This window comes from Dermochelys coriacea, chromosome 2 (genome assembly GCF_009764565.3).
Source record: "Dermochelys coriacea isolate rDerCor1 chromosome 2, rDerCor1.pri.v4, whole genome shotgun sequence".
NCBI lineage: Eukaryota > Metazoa > Chordata > Testudines > Dermochelyidae > Dermochelys > Dermochelys coriacea.
In genome coordinates this window covers 142,967,499-142,982,396 of record NC_050069.1, presented here as the reverse complement: position 1 = coordinate 142,982,396, position 14,898 = coordinate 142,967,499, and the positions used below count along the sequence as shown (strand labels likewise).

At 46.8% G+C, this 14,898-nt stretch overlaps 1 protein-coding gene across 1 annotated transcript in view; it reads left to right on the top strand.

Moving 5' to 3' along the window:
- The first annotated feature begins 6,723 nt into the window (after nucleotides 1-6,723).
- Nucleotides 6,724-14,898, top strand: part of MARCHF6 (membrane associated ring-CH-type finger 6) — a 125,734-nt gene continuing 117,559 nt past the window's right edge. Inside the window, exon 1 of the mRNA XM_038388762.2 lies at nucleotides 6,724-7,076. Coding sequence (XP_038244690.1) covers nucleotides 6,968-7,076 — 109 coding nt within the window. The 5' untranslated portion in view covers nucleotides 6,724-6,967. The remainder of the gene's footprint in view (nucleotides 7,077-14,898) is intronic.

The window sequence follows — 14,898 nt, the reverse complement described above, 5'->3', positions numbered from 1 at the left end:
TTATATAATATTGTAGATTAGCACCTATAAGCATAAGTGCAGTATTCCATGGTAACCGACACAAGGATACACTTTAACCTGAGGAATAAACATTAAACAAACATCCTAACTAAACAACAAGTCTACTTCCTCCCAGGTAAGAGGAAGTAAACTTACTTACAGAATATAGGTTAAACTCAAAGAAGGTCATAATATCTTTCTAGAAACGTATTCTAAATTCTTATTATTTTTTTGGCAACCAAAACTAGGCTAGGCACTTTACAGAACAAATGGGAGAGACAAGGCACTTGTTCAAAAAGCATGTCATCTGAGGCCCAGCTCCGACAATCAGATCCTGAGGAGTGAAAGGGTATACCCATTGGGCCCTGTGTGGCCAGAGGGTTCCATCCATTTGGATCCACTTGCACGATCAAGGCCTCATATTGGACCTCATGCTACTTCTAAATTCTACCTTTTCTTTCTTTCTTTTTTTTTCCCTTTCTTTTTCTTTTTTAAAGCAGCATCTTTCATGAATGTTTCAAATTTTTTTTCCCTCAAGAAGTTTTAGCCATGAAATCAATATATGTGAAAGATTTTGCTTCAGATCACATTTAGCATTTCAACAGTCCCCTCTGCCATGTACATTGGCCAAACTGGACAGTCTCTACGTAAAAGAATGAATGGACACAAATCAGACGTCAAGAATTATAACATTCAAAAACCAGTTGGAGAACACTTCAATCTCTCTGGTCACTCGATCACAGACCTAAGAGTGGCTATACTTCAACAAAAAAGCTCCAAAAACAGACTCCAACGAGAGACTGCTGAATTGGAATTAATTTGCAAACTGGATACAATTAACTTAGGCTTGAATAGAGACTGGGAATGGATGAGTCATTACACAAAGTAAAACTATTTCCCCATGGTATTTCTCCCTCCCACCCCACCCCCCACTGTTCCTCTGATATTCTTGTTAACTGCTGGAATTAGCCTACCTGCTTGTCACCATGAAAGGTTTTCCTCCTCCCCCCCCCCTGCTGTTGGTGATGGCTTATCTTAAGTGATCACTCTCCTTACAGTGTGTATGATAAACCCATTGTTTCATGTTCTGTGTGTGTGTGTATATAAATCTCTCCTCTGTTTTTTCCACCAAATGCATCCGATGAAGTGAGCTGTAGCTCACGAAAGCTTATGCTCTAATAAATTTGTTAGTCTCTAAGGTGCCACAGGTACTCCTTTTCTTTTAACAGTCCCTTTGACCTTCTTAAATATCTAGGCTGTTCTCTCCCCAACTTGCAATCCCTCTTGTCATTTTTAGGATGAAATATACAAATGGCATTTTATAAATTGGACTGGGCCATTCATCAACCTTTCCTTTAAGTGACCATAGATGGTAGTTGAGGATATGGAATATTAAACTCAGCAGTACAAAATAACAGATGACTTGATGCATGGGTGTGCCCACCGATCCCCCCAAAATCACTTCCACAATTTGGAAGGTTGGATGACACTGCTGAGGTCAAGAGCGTAAGAAGCTCATCCAGATTCTGGGATATGTAAATGTCTCATATGACACTCCAGCAGTTATTATTAAAAAATGCTGCTGAGTTGGATTTAGCAATTGGAAGGAAGTGGAAGGATAATTCTAATTTTTGTTATATTTGACTCCTTTGTGCTTTACTGAATCATTACATCATAGGATCTATGTTCTTCACAGACACTGAAGTTTTGAAATAACATGTATATTAATATCTACAAAATTGTTATATATAGATCAGAGGAGGCAACATGGGTTGGTGGTCAGAGCTCTGGAGTGAAAGCCTCTTGGCCTGGATCTATTCCTGACATTGAAAGATTTGTTTTATGACCTTAGGCAACACACTCCACTTCTTGGTGCTTTAGTTACTTCATCATTGAGGATAGCAATATTTCCCTTCCTCCTGGGATTATGAGTCTTAATTAACTATTGTAAAGTGCTGTGAGCTCCTGCACGTGAAAGGATCCCTAGAAGAATGTGTTATTTATTATTATTTGGATATTTCCTCCTGAATTAATCTCATGCCTGAACCTAAATCTTTGGAGGTATTTCTAACATAATCCACATGCAAAATCTCCCATTTAGCTCAAGGACTCCAGATCAGGAACATGAGGTGATGCTCTCTGGACAATATTTGATACCACTAAAGACTCCTTCATCCAAAACCCCTGCCTAGTCACAGGAACTGCAGTATGGGATCAGACCAGGGCTTAAATTCAGCTGGAGCTGTCTGGAGCAGAGCTTTGGTAAATATTTGCAACCCTCCTGGAGTTTTCATAGCATGTTGCCAGGGGAAGGCAGTGTAGGGGGGGAAGAGGGCATAGGGGGCTCTGGGAAATACTCTATCAGAATTTAAACCCTGGAATTAAGGGATCTCCAATTTCCAAGCAAAGACTTTCTAGATGGATATCTGGCTGCATTACCTATCGCTATCAGTCTCATTACCTTCAACCTCCTTCTAGAGTGTTAACACACCCTTCAGTAGCCTTTCTTAAGAATGTTCCTGTCATGGACATATGTAGAGCTGCAACCTGGATCTCTATTCCTACTTTTTCTGAACACTATGCAGTTACTCAGGCCTCAGCCTCAGATGCGATGTTTGGCTCTACTGTACAGTCTTCAATCTTGGACTTGACTCCAAAGCCCCACACCTCCATAGAGAGCACTGCTCAGTGATTACCTAGAGTGGAGCACCCATAGGGACATTACTCAAAGAAGAAATGAAGGTTTGTCACATTGTGCAGTAACTGTGTTCCTTTGAGATGTGTCCCCCTGTGGGTACTCTACTACTCACCCTCCTCCTCTCTGCTTCAGAGTTCTTTGCCATGGAGTTTTGCGTCAGAGAAGGAACTGAGGGCAGTTCACCCATGCAACTCTATACAGACACAGTGCAGAGCACGAGGCTGCATGAAGCACATGTGCAGGCTGAATGGGCACTGCTTCCTAAAATCTCTGATCTGAGTCACATGGAGCACATATGCACCTCGGTGGAGAACTCATGAGGACACACAACTTGAATAGGGTTGCCAATGTTCTTATAGCACAGAATCAAACACCCTTGCCCCGCCCCCTGCCCCACCTTTTCTCTGAAGCCCTGCCCCCTCCCTCCGGGACCTCTCCCTCTGTCGCTTGCTCTCCCCTACCCTCATTCACTTTCATGGGCTGGGGCAAGGGGTTGGGGTGTGGGAGGGGGTGAGGGCTCCAGTTGGGGGTGTGGGCTCTGGCATGGGGCCGGAGATAAGGGGTTTGGGGTGTAAGAGGGGGCTCCGGGCTGGGGCCGAGGAGTTTAGAATGCGGGAGAGGGCTCAGGGCTGCAGCAAGGGATTGGGGTGTGGGAGGGGGTTCGGGGTGTAGGCTCCCGGAGGGAGTTTGGGTGCGGGAGGGGGCTCTGATCTGAAGCAGGGGATTGGGTTTTGGGTGGGGGCATGGGGTGCAGGGTCTGGGAAGGAATTAGGATGCGGGAGGGGGGCTTTGACCTGGGGCAGGAGGTTTGGGGTTCAGGCTCCAGCCTGGTAGTGCTTATCTCAGGCAACTCCCAGTCAGCAGCGCAGCGGGGCTAAGGCAGGCTCCCTGCCTGCCCTAGCTCCGTGCTGCTCCTGGAAGCAGCTGGCATGTCTGGCCCCTAGGCAGAGGCGCGGCCAGGCGACTGCATGGTGTGTGCTGCCCACACTTGCAGGCGCCACTCCCACAACTCCCATTAGCCGTGGTCCCAGGCCAATGGAAACTGCGGAACCAGTGCTCAGGCAAGGACAGAGTGCAGAGCTTCCCTGATCACCCCTGTTCCTAGGGGCCGCAGAGACATGCCATTTGCTTCCCGCAGCTGCGCAGAGCTAGGGCAGGCAGGGAGCCTGCCTTAGCCCCGCTGCGCCGCCAACTAGACTTTTAATAGCCCGGTCAGCAGTGCTGACCAGAGCCACCCGGGTCCCTTTTTAACCGGGCATTCTGGTTGAAAACTGGACTCCTGGCAACCTTCATTATTGAAGAATCAGTTACTGCACAGGGTGAGTAGCCTTCTCTTATGGCACAACCATGCGCTTGGACACATGTACAGTTATAGTGTATTCTCACCTTAAGGGTTGGCTACTTTAATTATCTATGTAATGTTTCACTGGGACCAGATAACGTTGTTTCTGATAGTATTTTGTTCTTTTCTTACTCTCTGAATTTTAGTTGTCAAGAGCAACAGTTTATATACCTCCTGAGTCATAAAGTATGATGTCTGAATTTTGTTTAAACTCCTTAAAGTTGTTTTTATTCCACGTGAAATCATCCAGTGTCCAATTTTCAAAGTCTTCTATGAAGCAAAGGGAGTACAAGGTGTGTATGTGGAAGGATGTTGTATGCGTGTATCTTTGCGTGTTCTTATGTATGTGTATTTGTATGTTTGCATGTATCCATATTTGTATTTCTGTGCTTGTCTTCATCTGCGCATGTATGTACTCATCTGTGATTATGCACGTGGCATATGTACACTTTTATGTGGGTGTGTGTGCATACATATGTTTGTGTGCACTCACGTGTGCATGTGTGTATGTGTGTGCTTGTGCTGATATGCCTGTGCAAGTGTCTGCGTGTTTATCACTGTGACTGTACAGAAGCGTGCATGTGAGCACCTGTACAAGTCCTTGTGAATTTGGGTATGTTTTTTGTGCATGTTGATAAATGGAAACTAATGCACATTGGAAAACATAATCCCAACTATACATATAAAATGATGGGGTCTAAATTAGCTGTTACCGCTCAAGAAAAAGATCTTGGAGTCATTGTGGATAGTTCTCTGAAAAAATCCACTCAACGTGCAGTGGCAGTCAAAAAAGCGAACAGAATGTTGGGTGTCATTAAGAAAGGGATAGATAATAAGACAGAAAATATCATATTGCCTCTATAGAAATCCATGGTATGCCCATATCTTGAATATTGCTTGCAGATGTGGTCGCCTCATCTCAAAAAGGGTATACTGGAATTGGAAAAGGTTCAGAAAAGGGCAACAAAAATGATTAGGGGTATGGAATGACTTCCATATGAGGAGAAATTAATAAGACTGGGACTTTTCAGCTTGGAAAAGAGATGATTAAGGGGGGATATGATAGAGAGCTATAAAATCATGACAGGTGGGGAGAAAGTAAATAAGGAAGTGTTATTTACTCCTCATAACACAAGAACTAAGGGACACCAAATGAAATTAATAGGAAGCAGGTTTAAAACAAACAAAAGGAAGTATTTTCTTCATTCAACGCACAGTCAACCTGTGGAACTCCTTGCCAGAGGATGTTGTGAAGGCCACACCTAAACAGGGTTCAAAAAAGAACTAGATAAATTCATGGAGGATAGGGCCATCAATGGCCATTAGCCAGGATGGGCAGGGATGGTGTCACTAGATTCTGTTTGTCAGAAGCTGGGAATGGGCAACAGGGGGATGGATCACTTTATGATTAGCTGTTCTGTTCATTCCTTCTGGGGCACCTGGCACTGGACACTGTTGGAAGACAGGATACTGGGCTAGATGGACCTTTGGTCTGACCCAGAATGGCCATTCTTATGTGCACATTTCTCTTGTTAGAAAAAAATGTTGTGTTGGTATTGTTTAAATGTGTTTAATTAGTTGTTTTAATAATGTATATAAGATAACGGTTATGTAAATCACCAGCTCTTATGAAATCCAATATGGAGTATATCATCTGTGACCCCTGGACTCCATCTTTGTAAGCAAATTTGGTTACAACTTAGACACTGGAGCTCCCTGGCTCAAACTGGACAGAACCAGTTTTTCCCGCCAAAACCAACCCCCAACACTTTTCCCCCCTTAAAGATTATATAAGATCTTGCTCAGCGCCTGCGTGGAGCTGTCCATTCCAGCGGCAGCGTGCGCACGGTCAAGCCTTCCCAACGTTCCAGAGCTAGTGAGAAGAACATCAACTATCCTGAAGCGAGACAGGGGAAGGAGGGGCCTGTCATCATCATCATCATTCCCGCCACAGCGAAACCATCTGACCTGTGAGGGAATCCTGCAGCTTTCCTGGTGCCCATCATCCCAGAGGGTCTCCCCGCCTGTGACAAAGTCCACCAGTTGTCAGGACTCCCCAGTGGTCCTCCTTGAAGGCTCCCAACCAGCCAGAGAGTTGCAGGTCCTGGGCCTCGCATCCATGCATAGCATCTGCTGTGCCTGAATATAGTAGGAAAGGTTTCTGTATTGGGGTTTCATTTATTATTTTTCTGAACACCAAGGGCGGTTTTGCGGGTCTGAGCTTCAAGCTCCTAAAGCCAGTCACTGCTTCATCGTACTGGTTAGGTTTGTATTTCTCCCCCCCCCCATTTCTCCCAGTTTTCTGTACCTTTCCCCTGAATACGCTTACCTTTGTTTGCACCATATCACCTTGTCTTCTCTTTATTTTATTTCCGTTACACAAGGAGGGAGGGACACCCTTATTGTAAATTAATCCACTGGTGACAGAAACAGGAGGGAGTCGAGTCTGCACCTCCTGAGAAAAGGGGCTTTCCTTTTATCTCCCCTTGACCATTTCGAAAGTTTTCCTTTCTGAAGCGTTGCCTTATTTATTCCCCTTGAGGTAACACTCTCTGTGTGTGGAGAGGAGCATGTCTCTGAGCCGCACCTGAAGGCATCCGCTTCTTTTGGAAACGCTTGTGCCCGCGCCACGACATGCGGCGAGCATTGACTAGCGTGTCTTCACGCCCGGGCGTATGGCTTGGCATGTGCGTGCGCACGTGTTGTGGGGGGGGGCGTAGGCGTAGGCGTAGGCGTAGGCGTGAGTGTTGCTGGCCTCTACTCGGGACACGTATCTCTTTGGGGCAGGCGCGCCGAGAATTGCAGTCACTCTCTCTCTCTCTCACACACACGCAGAGACGCTCCCCTTTGGGTCAGCAGGCGGCCGCCGGGGGGCGCTGGAGGCGAGCGCGGCGCTCTAGGCCGCTGCGCTCAGCCGGGCTGGCTCTATGGTGCTCACTCTGCGAACCCCGCGGCCCCCGCCCCACCGCGGTCACACCACCCGCCCGCCGGCCGCGGCGCTGCGTCAGCCGGACAAGATGGAGACCGCCGAGGAAGGTAACGCGCTCGCTGGCCGCGATCGCCCCGTCCCCGCGGGCGGGGGCCAGGCGGGAAGGGGGCCCGCTGTGGTGGGGGGGTTACGCTCGGGAGGGGCCGCCGCCCACCCCGCGCCTAGGGCTGCAGGTGCCTCGCGGCGGCTGCGGGAGGACGGGGGGGGTCTGGGCAGTGTCGGCGGGGCGGGGGAGGGGGTGTCTCTTATGTAACCGCTGCGGCGTTGGGGGTGAGTCCGGAGCCGGCGCTTGGGGGCTGTAGGCAGCGGGGCCCACCTAAGCTGAGCCGTGCCGGGCTCGGGTGCGGGTGGGCGGGGCGGCCGGCCGGGGACGCGGCTCGCCGTGCGAGGGGGGGTCCGGCGGCCGCAGGGTTTATGGTGATGCTCAGCTCCCCGGTGCGGCGGGCGCTGCTGGCGTTCAAAGGGCGCCGGGCGCTTCGGCGGCAAACTCCGCTTGTAGCGGACTAGAAGGGGCCGCTTCGGTGCAAGTCCAGTGCGCCGCTTTCAGTTCCCTCGGCAGCGCAGCCTGCCTAGAGCAAAGTCACTCCGCCCGAAGGGAGGGGAAAGCTTGTGTAAGAGGTGCCGCTGTCCACCGTCAGCCATGTGTATTCAGTCACATCTCGCCTATTCTCGGCCCCCCAAATATCTTGTGGTAGGGAAAGGTACTTGGTGCATCTTTACTTACGGCTTTTGGGAACAGCTAAATGCATTCTGTGTAATTCTTAAAAGTGAAAGATGATTTGGAAGGTCTGTTTCTTTTAAATACAAATCTTGGGTAATGTCAACAATATAAGTGGTTAGGGTTCTCAGCTGAGAGGTGGCAGATCCATGTCCAGATCCCTTTTCCTCAGCAGGAGGAGGGGAGACTGGAACTGGTGGCTTCCCATGTCTTCAGTGAGTAAGTACCCTAACCACTGGGCTAAAGGCTATAACGTAGGGGCCTCCTCTTTGGCTGTTTTGTGTGATGTTAGACAGCCTTTGAGTGAGCCTGCCTTGTGGATCTGGCCCTACAGATATAAGAGCAACCATATTGGGTTAGATCAACGTCTCTAGCCCCAGGGTCCTGTCTTCTGTCAGTGGCCAGTACCAGATGCTTCAGGGGGAATAAACAAAAAATGGCAATTTGTCCAGAGATCCCATCCCTCCGTCACCTGTGCCCTGCTTATGGCAATCAGAGATTTAGGGGGGCACACAGCGTGCGGTTGCATCCCTTACCATCATGTTTAACAGTCATTGATGGGGATATCTTCCATGAACTTAACTAATTCTTTTTTGAACCCAGTTATACTTTTGGCTTTCTCAAAATCCCCAGCAAAGAGTTCCACAGGCTGTTTGTTGTGTGAAGTAGTATTTCCTCATGCTTGTTTCAGAACCGCTGCCTATTCATTTTGTTGGCTAACCTCTTAGTTCTTGTGTTTTGTGAAGCAGTAAATAACGCTTCCCTATTCACTGTCTTCACACCATTCATGATGTTATATATCTCTATCATATTTCTCCTTAGCCATCTCTCTTCTAAGCTGAATAATCCCATTTTTTAAAATTTTTCCTCCTGTAGAAGCTGTTCCATACTCCTAATAATTTTTGTTGCCCTTCTCTGTACCATTTCCATTTTTTTGAAATGGGGCATCCAGAATTGCATGCGGTATTCAAGGTGTGGGTGTACTGTTTTAAGTGATACATTACATACCACAATTAGTATAGTAGTCCTGCAATTTTATATTTGAATTTCTTCAGAACTCTTGAGTGAATGCCATCTGATCTTGATGACTTATTGATGTTTAATTTATCAGTTTGTTCTAAAACGTCCTCTGACTCCTTAATCTGGGACAGTTCCTCAGACTTGTCATCTAAAAAGAATGGTTCAGGTGTGGGAATCTTGCTCAATCTTCTGCAGTGAAAACCAATGCAAAAAATTCATTTATCTTTTCTGCAAGGACTTTGTGTGCTGTGAGTGCTTCATTAGCACCCTGATTGTCCAGTGGTTTTTTGGTAGGCTTTCTGCAGCTGATGTATTTTTGCTATTTAGTTTTTAAACTATTATTCTCTCAAAAAATCAGTTAAATCACTGGTGAGAGTTGCAGAGTAGCAGCTGTGTTAGTCTTCGCAAAAAGAAAAAGGAGTACTTGTGGCACCTTGGAGACTAACAATGCATCCGATGAAGTGAGCTGTAGCTCACGAAAGCTTATGCTCAAATAAATTTGTTAGTCTCTAAGGTGCCACAAGTACTCCTTTTCTTTTTGTGAGGGTTGAGTTTTGAGGTTGTGAAAAAGTGTAATAAAGACTATCTGTAAATTTGTGAAAAAGAAAAAAAAATGCAGTTAAGGTATTTGTTGACAACTCTACAAAAATCAAGACAAGAGGCACTAGTTTTCATTTTTCTTCATGAATGTTGGACCTACTTACTGCACACTGGGGCATTGCTCCTTACTCCTAGTCTTATTCAGTGGTGTGTGTGATGTTGATAGCATGAAGGCTGTCGTTTTAAAGTAAAGTAATCATGTATTTTATATTTGTTTCTTCCAAAAAAAAAAAAGCATTAGAAAACTGGGAAATAAAATAAAATAGGTGCAGTCTACAACTTCCTGCAATTATTTTAACAAACAGGAGTAGGTGACTATCAGTGGACCTGCACTTCATGGTCATGCGCTTCTTCGTTGTTGACTCGATGCATTCAGCACTTAATGCTAAAGTCAGACTCTTTAGAATCAGTTAAAAGCTCATTTGCAAATGTTAAATAACTGCTTAGTCGTTTATACTGTCTTCATAACGGCCATATCTATTTTTGGACTTGTGATTTAGTGCACTGCAAATTTATCTTAAGTTTCAGCTGATTGTTTAGAACAGTAATGTTGTTTATTAAAGTATGGGATTCTCTCAGAGCAAAGAGAAAATATTACTGCACTAGTTTTTTTAGTAGTGAAATAAACTTAAATGAGCATCTAGATAAAAGCAAATACATTGAATTGAGTCAAGTCAGAGGTCAGATCTACGCTAGAAAAATTATCCATTGCTGACACCAGTTGTCAGCAGCAGGTCCAACACTGGTTAAACTGCACAGCTAAATTTGCATTTGGAAAACAGGATACATAGTGTTCAGCACCATTTGAGAAAACCCTGGTTAAGACTTTCTTGGAATAAATTTCATTTTATTCATTGTTTTCTGAAATGGTGTTGATCATGAAAAGCCATGTTCTAAACTTGCAGTGTGCTGCTGATACCTCTTGTCAGCAACAGGTAATTTTTCTAGTGTGGACCAGGCCAGACTGGCTAGTTCTTTAGCACACTGAGAATCATTAGGGCTGTTTCAGTAGGCCTCTGGAGTGCAGTATATAGGTTATATCTAGTATGTTTGTATGTTACTCTGAAGCTTTATTTGCCCTCAAGCTCTACTGTTGCTCTGAAGGACTATCCAAAACACTTAGAGATTTTGTCCTCTCCCTCAAAGCTAGGACTTTGGGGCTCAGACACTGGCACCCATTTTTCATTTCCAGGGAGTTTCCCTTTAAGAGTCTTCAGCCTCCTCCAGAAATAACTCACCAACAACTGTAGAGTCTGATAGCATCATGAGGGTATGGAGACTAGCTAGGCTTCCTCTTGCTGCCCTGCAAAGTCAGAAGGACTTCAGGTGAACATGGCCCAAACAGCCTCTCCCTTTCCGAGGCGCACCATGGCAGTACCTTTACATCCTCAGTAGCCTTATTATTGCTTCATTTCTGGACTCTGAGCATCATGGGGTTGGGAGACTAACTGGGGTGGGAAGGGTGTGGAAAAGGGGAATGATTTGGGGTCAGAGAATGAGCAGACCTGAATGACAGTTTTGCAATCTCAGACCATAGTGGCATCAGAACATATGCTCCATAACTGAGCAAAGGATTTGCTGCTCAGTAGCACCTGATATGTTTATGGATTCACCTCTGCTAACTGAGTAGCAGCAGTGTGTGTCAGAAACCTCAGAAACATTGGTTGCCTTCCTGCTGCACCCAATGGAGGTTGGGGCTTATATACAGAATAGGGTCTGAGGGACTCATGGAAATAGTTGTTTTAGGGAGGTGGGAAGCTATTAGTGCTAGCAATGGAGCATAGCCTCCTGAGGAGGATAAACAAAATAATAGGCAGCAGCCCATTCCTGATGGGGGAGTGTGTAAATGTTGAAGGAACTGAGGGGATACACCTGATAGGGAATAGAAATTGTACGGTGGGCCATGAATGCTCACAAAATTGGGGGTGGGGTCGGGCCTGGGATGAGGAGTTTGGAGTGTCGGAGGATGCTGTGGGCTGGGACTAAGGGGTTCGGAGGGCGGGAAGGGGATCAGGGCTGGGGCAGGGGTGCAGGCTCTGGGGTGTGGCTGGGGATGAGAGGTTTGGGGTGCAGGAGGGTGCTCCAGGCTGGGAGCGAGGGGTTTGGAGAGCGGGATGGGGCTCAGGGCTGGGGTTGGGGTATGGGGAGAGGCTCAGGAGGTGCAGGCTCGGAGCAGTGCTTACCTGAAGTGGCTCCTGGAAGGAGTTGCTTGTCCCTTCTCCAGCTTCTACGCGGAGGTGTGGCCAGGCAGCTCTGCACGCTGCCCCATCCACAGGTACTGCAACTCTAGCTCCCATTGGAGCGCGTAGGAGCCGGAGCGGGGCCATGCCGTGGCATCAGGGAGCCAAGAGGTGCGGCGCCCGTGCCCTGGCTGGAGCGCTGGAGTGGGGCCTAGCTGCGTGGTGTGGACCCCGACCCAGCGCCCCGGCTGGAGGGGGCTGAGCCATGTGGTGCAGCTTGCGGGCCGGCTTAAAATGGCTCTGGGCCGTAGTTTGCCCACCCCTGTTGTAGTGTGATGAGACGCAATTGTGTTTGAGGTTTAAGGGGACTACTATAGTATATACAAAAGGATTAAATTTAACATTTGAACTTCTATAGCACTTACAAGTAGCATTTTCTCATTCAATTGTGGGGAATGGATGAGTGACTTTCAAGTCCTGGTTCACTCTTACAGTTATCAGTTTGCCCCCCGTGTTAACAGTATATTGGTATATGTTGAAATGTAATAGCTGATAATTCTTTAAAAGCTGGATTAAAACTGTAGTTAGCATTCTCTGATTATATGTTTTCTAAACAGATGGTGTTAAGGTCACACTAATGAGCTATATCGGGGTATGCAAACTACGGTCCGGGAGCCACATCCCTCCCTCCAGACATTTTAATCCATCCCTCAAGCTCCCACTAGGGAGCAGGGTCTGGGGGCTTGCCCCGCTCTGGCGCTCTAGCCAGGGAGTGAGGTAGAGAGCTTGCCCCACTCTGCGTGGCATCTGGGGCATGTCCCCCCTCTGGTTCCTATGTGCAGGCGTAGCCAGGGGGTTCCACACTCTGCCCCTGCCCCAAGTGCCCTCCCACCACCTCTCATTGGCTGGGAACCGTGGCCAATGGGAGCTTCAGGGGCGGCGCCTGCGGACAGGGCAGTGCATAGAGCCGCCTGGCCATACCTCCACATCGGAGCCGGAGGGGGGACATGGTGCTGCTTCTGGGAGCTGCTTGAGGCAAGCGCTGCCCAAAGCCTGCACCCCTGACCCCCTCTTGCTCCCCTACCCTAGCCCTGATCCCCCTCCTGCCCTCCGAACCCCTCGCTCGCAGGCTGGAGCACCTTCCTGTACCCCCAAACCCTCATCCCCAGCCCCACCCCAGAACCTGTGCCCCCAGCCAGAGCCCTCTCCCCCCCGCCCCAGTCCAGAGACCTCTCCGCACCCCGAACTCCTCATTTCTTGCCCCACCACAGAGCCCGCACCCCCAGGCGGAGCCCACCCCCTCCCGCACTCTAACCCCCAGTTTTGTGAGCATTCATGGCCCGCCATACAATTTTCATACCCAGATGTGGCCCTTGGGCCAAAAAGTTTGCCACCCCTGGACTATATTATGTCACTATAAAACTGTCAAAACCCCATCACCACATGGCCATATCCATATGTGTATCTTTTATAAAGGAACTTCGAAAGGGTAAAACTTCCATGTATAACAAAATCCAGTTTGTAGCGGTGGAGGATACTCCTATTGCTTTGCAATTAAATTTTAGTTTATAGGTAAATATATTAATCTCCAACTCTAGGCATCAGGATGCTGAAGAGAGATTTCTCTAATGGGGGAAATAGTAGACTGAGGTGTTGTATGCAGAGAAAAATAGTTAGGCAGTCTGGCTTTAACAACTTTTGTCAAGATAAAGAGCTATATACAGTATACATTTCCCTGCACATTGCGTGTAAACAGAGGGGAAGATGAGAACTGTATACACAAGTAGAAAACTATACTTGTTAGGCAGCCAGAACTCATTTTGAATGTTGCAATGTATAGGCAATAATGGGTGTAATTAATTCCAGGTGGTTGCCCTCAGGAGACAGAATAGATTGAAGCTGAATGTTGCCTTTATAGTCTGGATTATGTTAGGCCTAATATATGCGTATATATTTGGATTTCTACAGTGATAAAAAACAACTATCCAAAAGTTCTCAGCACCCTTTGACACAAGTTACACAAACTTATTTTGACAGCCAGAAAGAAAATTCCTTAAAAAAACACAGAATTCCACTCTCCACCCACCCTCATAGATAACTCCATCCTTTACAGCAACTTCCACAAATTCATGTGCATTGCAGCATGCCCTTCAGAGAATGTATTACCTACAGCCTCCTTTCTTTGAAATCAAGGGAGAGAGCTCTCCCAGCGCTATAAAAAAAACCACCGTCATGAAAGGAGTAGCTACCAGCGCTGGTGCACTATCTACACTGCCACTTTACAGTGCTGAAACTTGCAGCACTCAGGGGTGTTTTTTCACACCCTTGAGTGAGAAAGCTGCAGCGCTGTAAAGTGGCAGTGTAGACAAGGCCTTAATAAACAAGCTGGTGCAAAATGTGGCAGCTTAAGTTTCTGAATTGATTTAAGTTGTATACCCATGTAGAGTGCATTGCAGTAATCCTGTCTTCAGGCGACAAAGATATGGATTATTATTTTGTTTAAGGATTGCAGTAGCACTTACAAGCCACAAACAAAGCTAGGATCCCATTGTACTAAACACTGTACAAACAAATTGTAAGCTTTTGGGGGCAGGGACTGTCCCATATTGTCTAAATAGAGCAAGTTAGACAGTGTGTATGAGGGTACAGAGCGGTGAAGTGACTTGGTCATGGTCACAGTGTCAGAGTTAGGAGTTCAGAGTAGCAGCCGTGTTAGTCTGTATTCGCAAAAAGAAAAGGAGTACTTGTGGCACCTTAGAGACTAACAAAATTTGTTAGTCTCTAAGGTGCCACAAGTACTCCTTTTCTTTTTGAGAGTTAGGAGTAAAACCCAGGTCTCCTGACTTCTAGCCAAGTGCCCAATTCTTCAGACAGTGGTGCCCGCCTTCTGGATTATTTTAGCAGGGTTGCATCTGAAAAAGTCACATTGCCCCATTCAGATGCATTTGGTTGAAAGTACTTTTGGACTCTGCTTCTATGTTTTCACTCAGCCACAACTGAGGTTAAAACACAACAGCCAAGCTGCATGCCCATGGAATAAATGGCAGACAAATGTCCTTAATCGGCAGTGGACATCCGCTTCGCTATCATTTGGCTACTTCCCCTAACCTACCAACATTATTTCAATTTTATGTGGATTGAGTTTTAGGCACCCAGTTTTCATCTATGTCCCAATCTGACCCCAACATTGGGTTAGGCATTCAACAGCACTGATTGGATTGGGTGATTAAAAAAGCTGAGTGGCATCAGTATATTAAATTACTACCTCAGAACTAAGCTTCTTAGGCTATGTCTGCACAGCAATGCAAGTCTTGGGTTAGTGCAGTGTTTCTCAAACTGGGAGTCCTGACC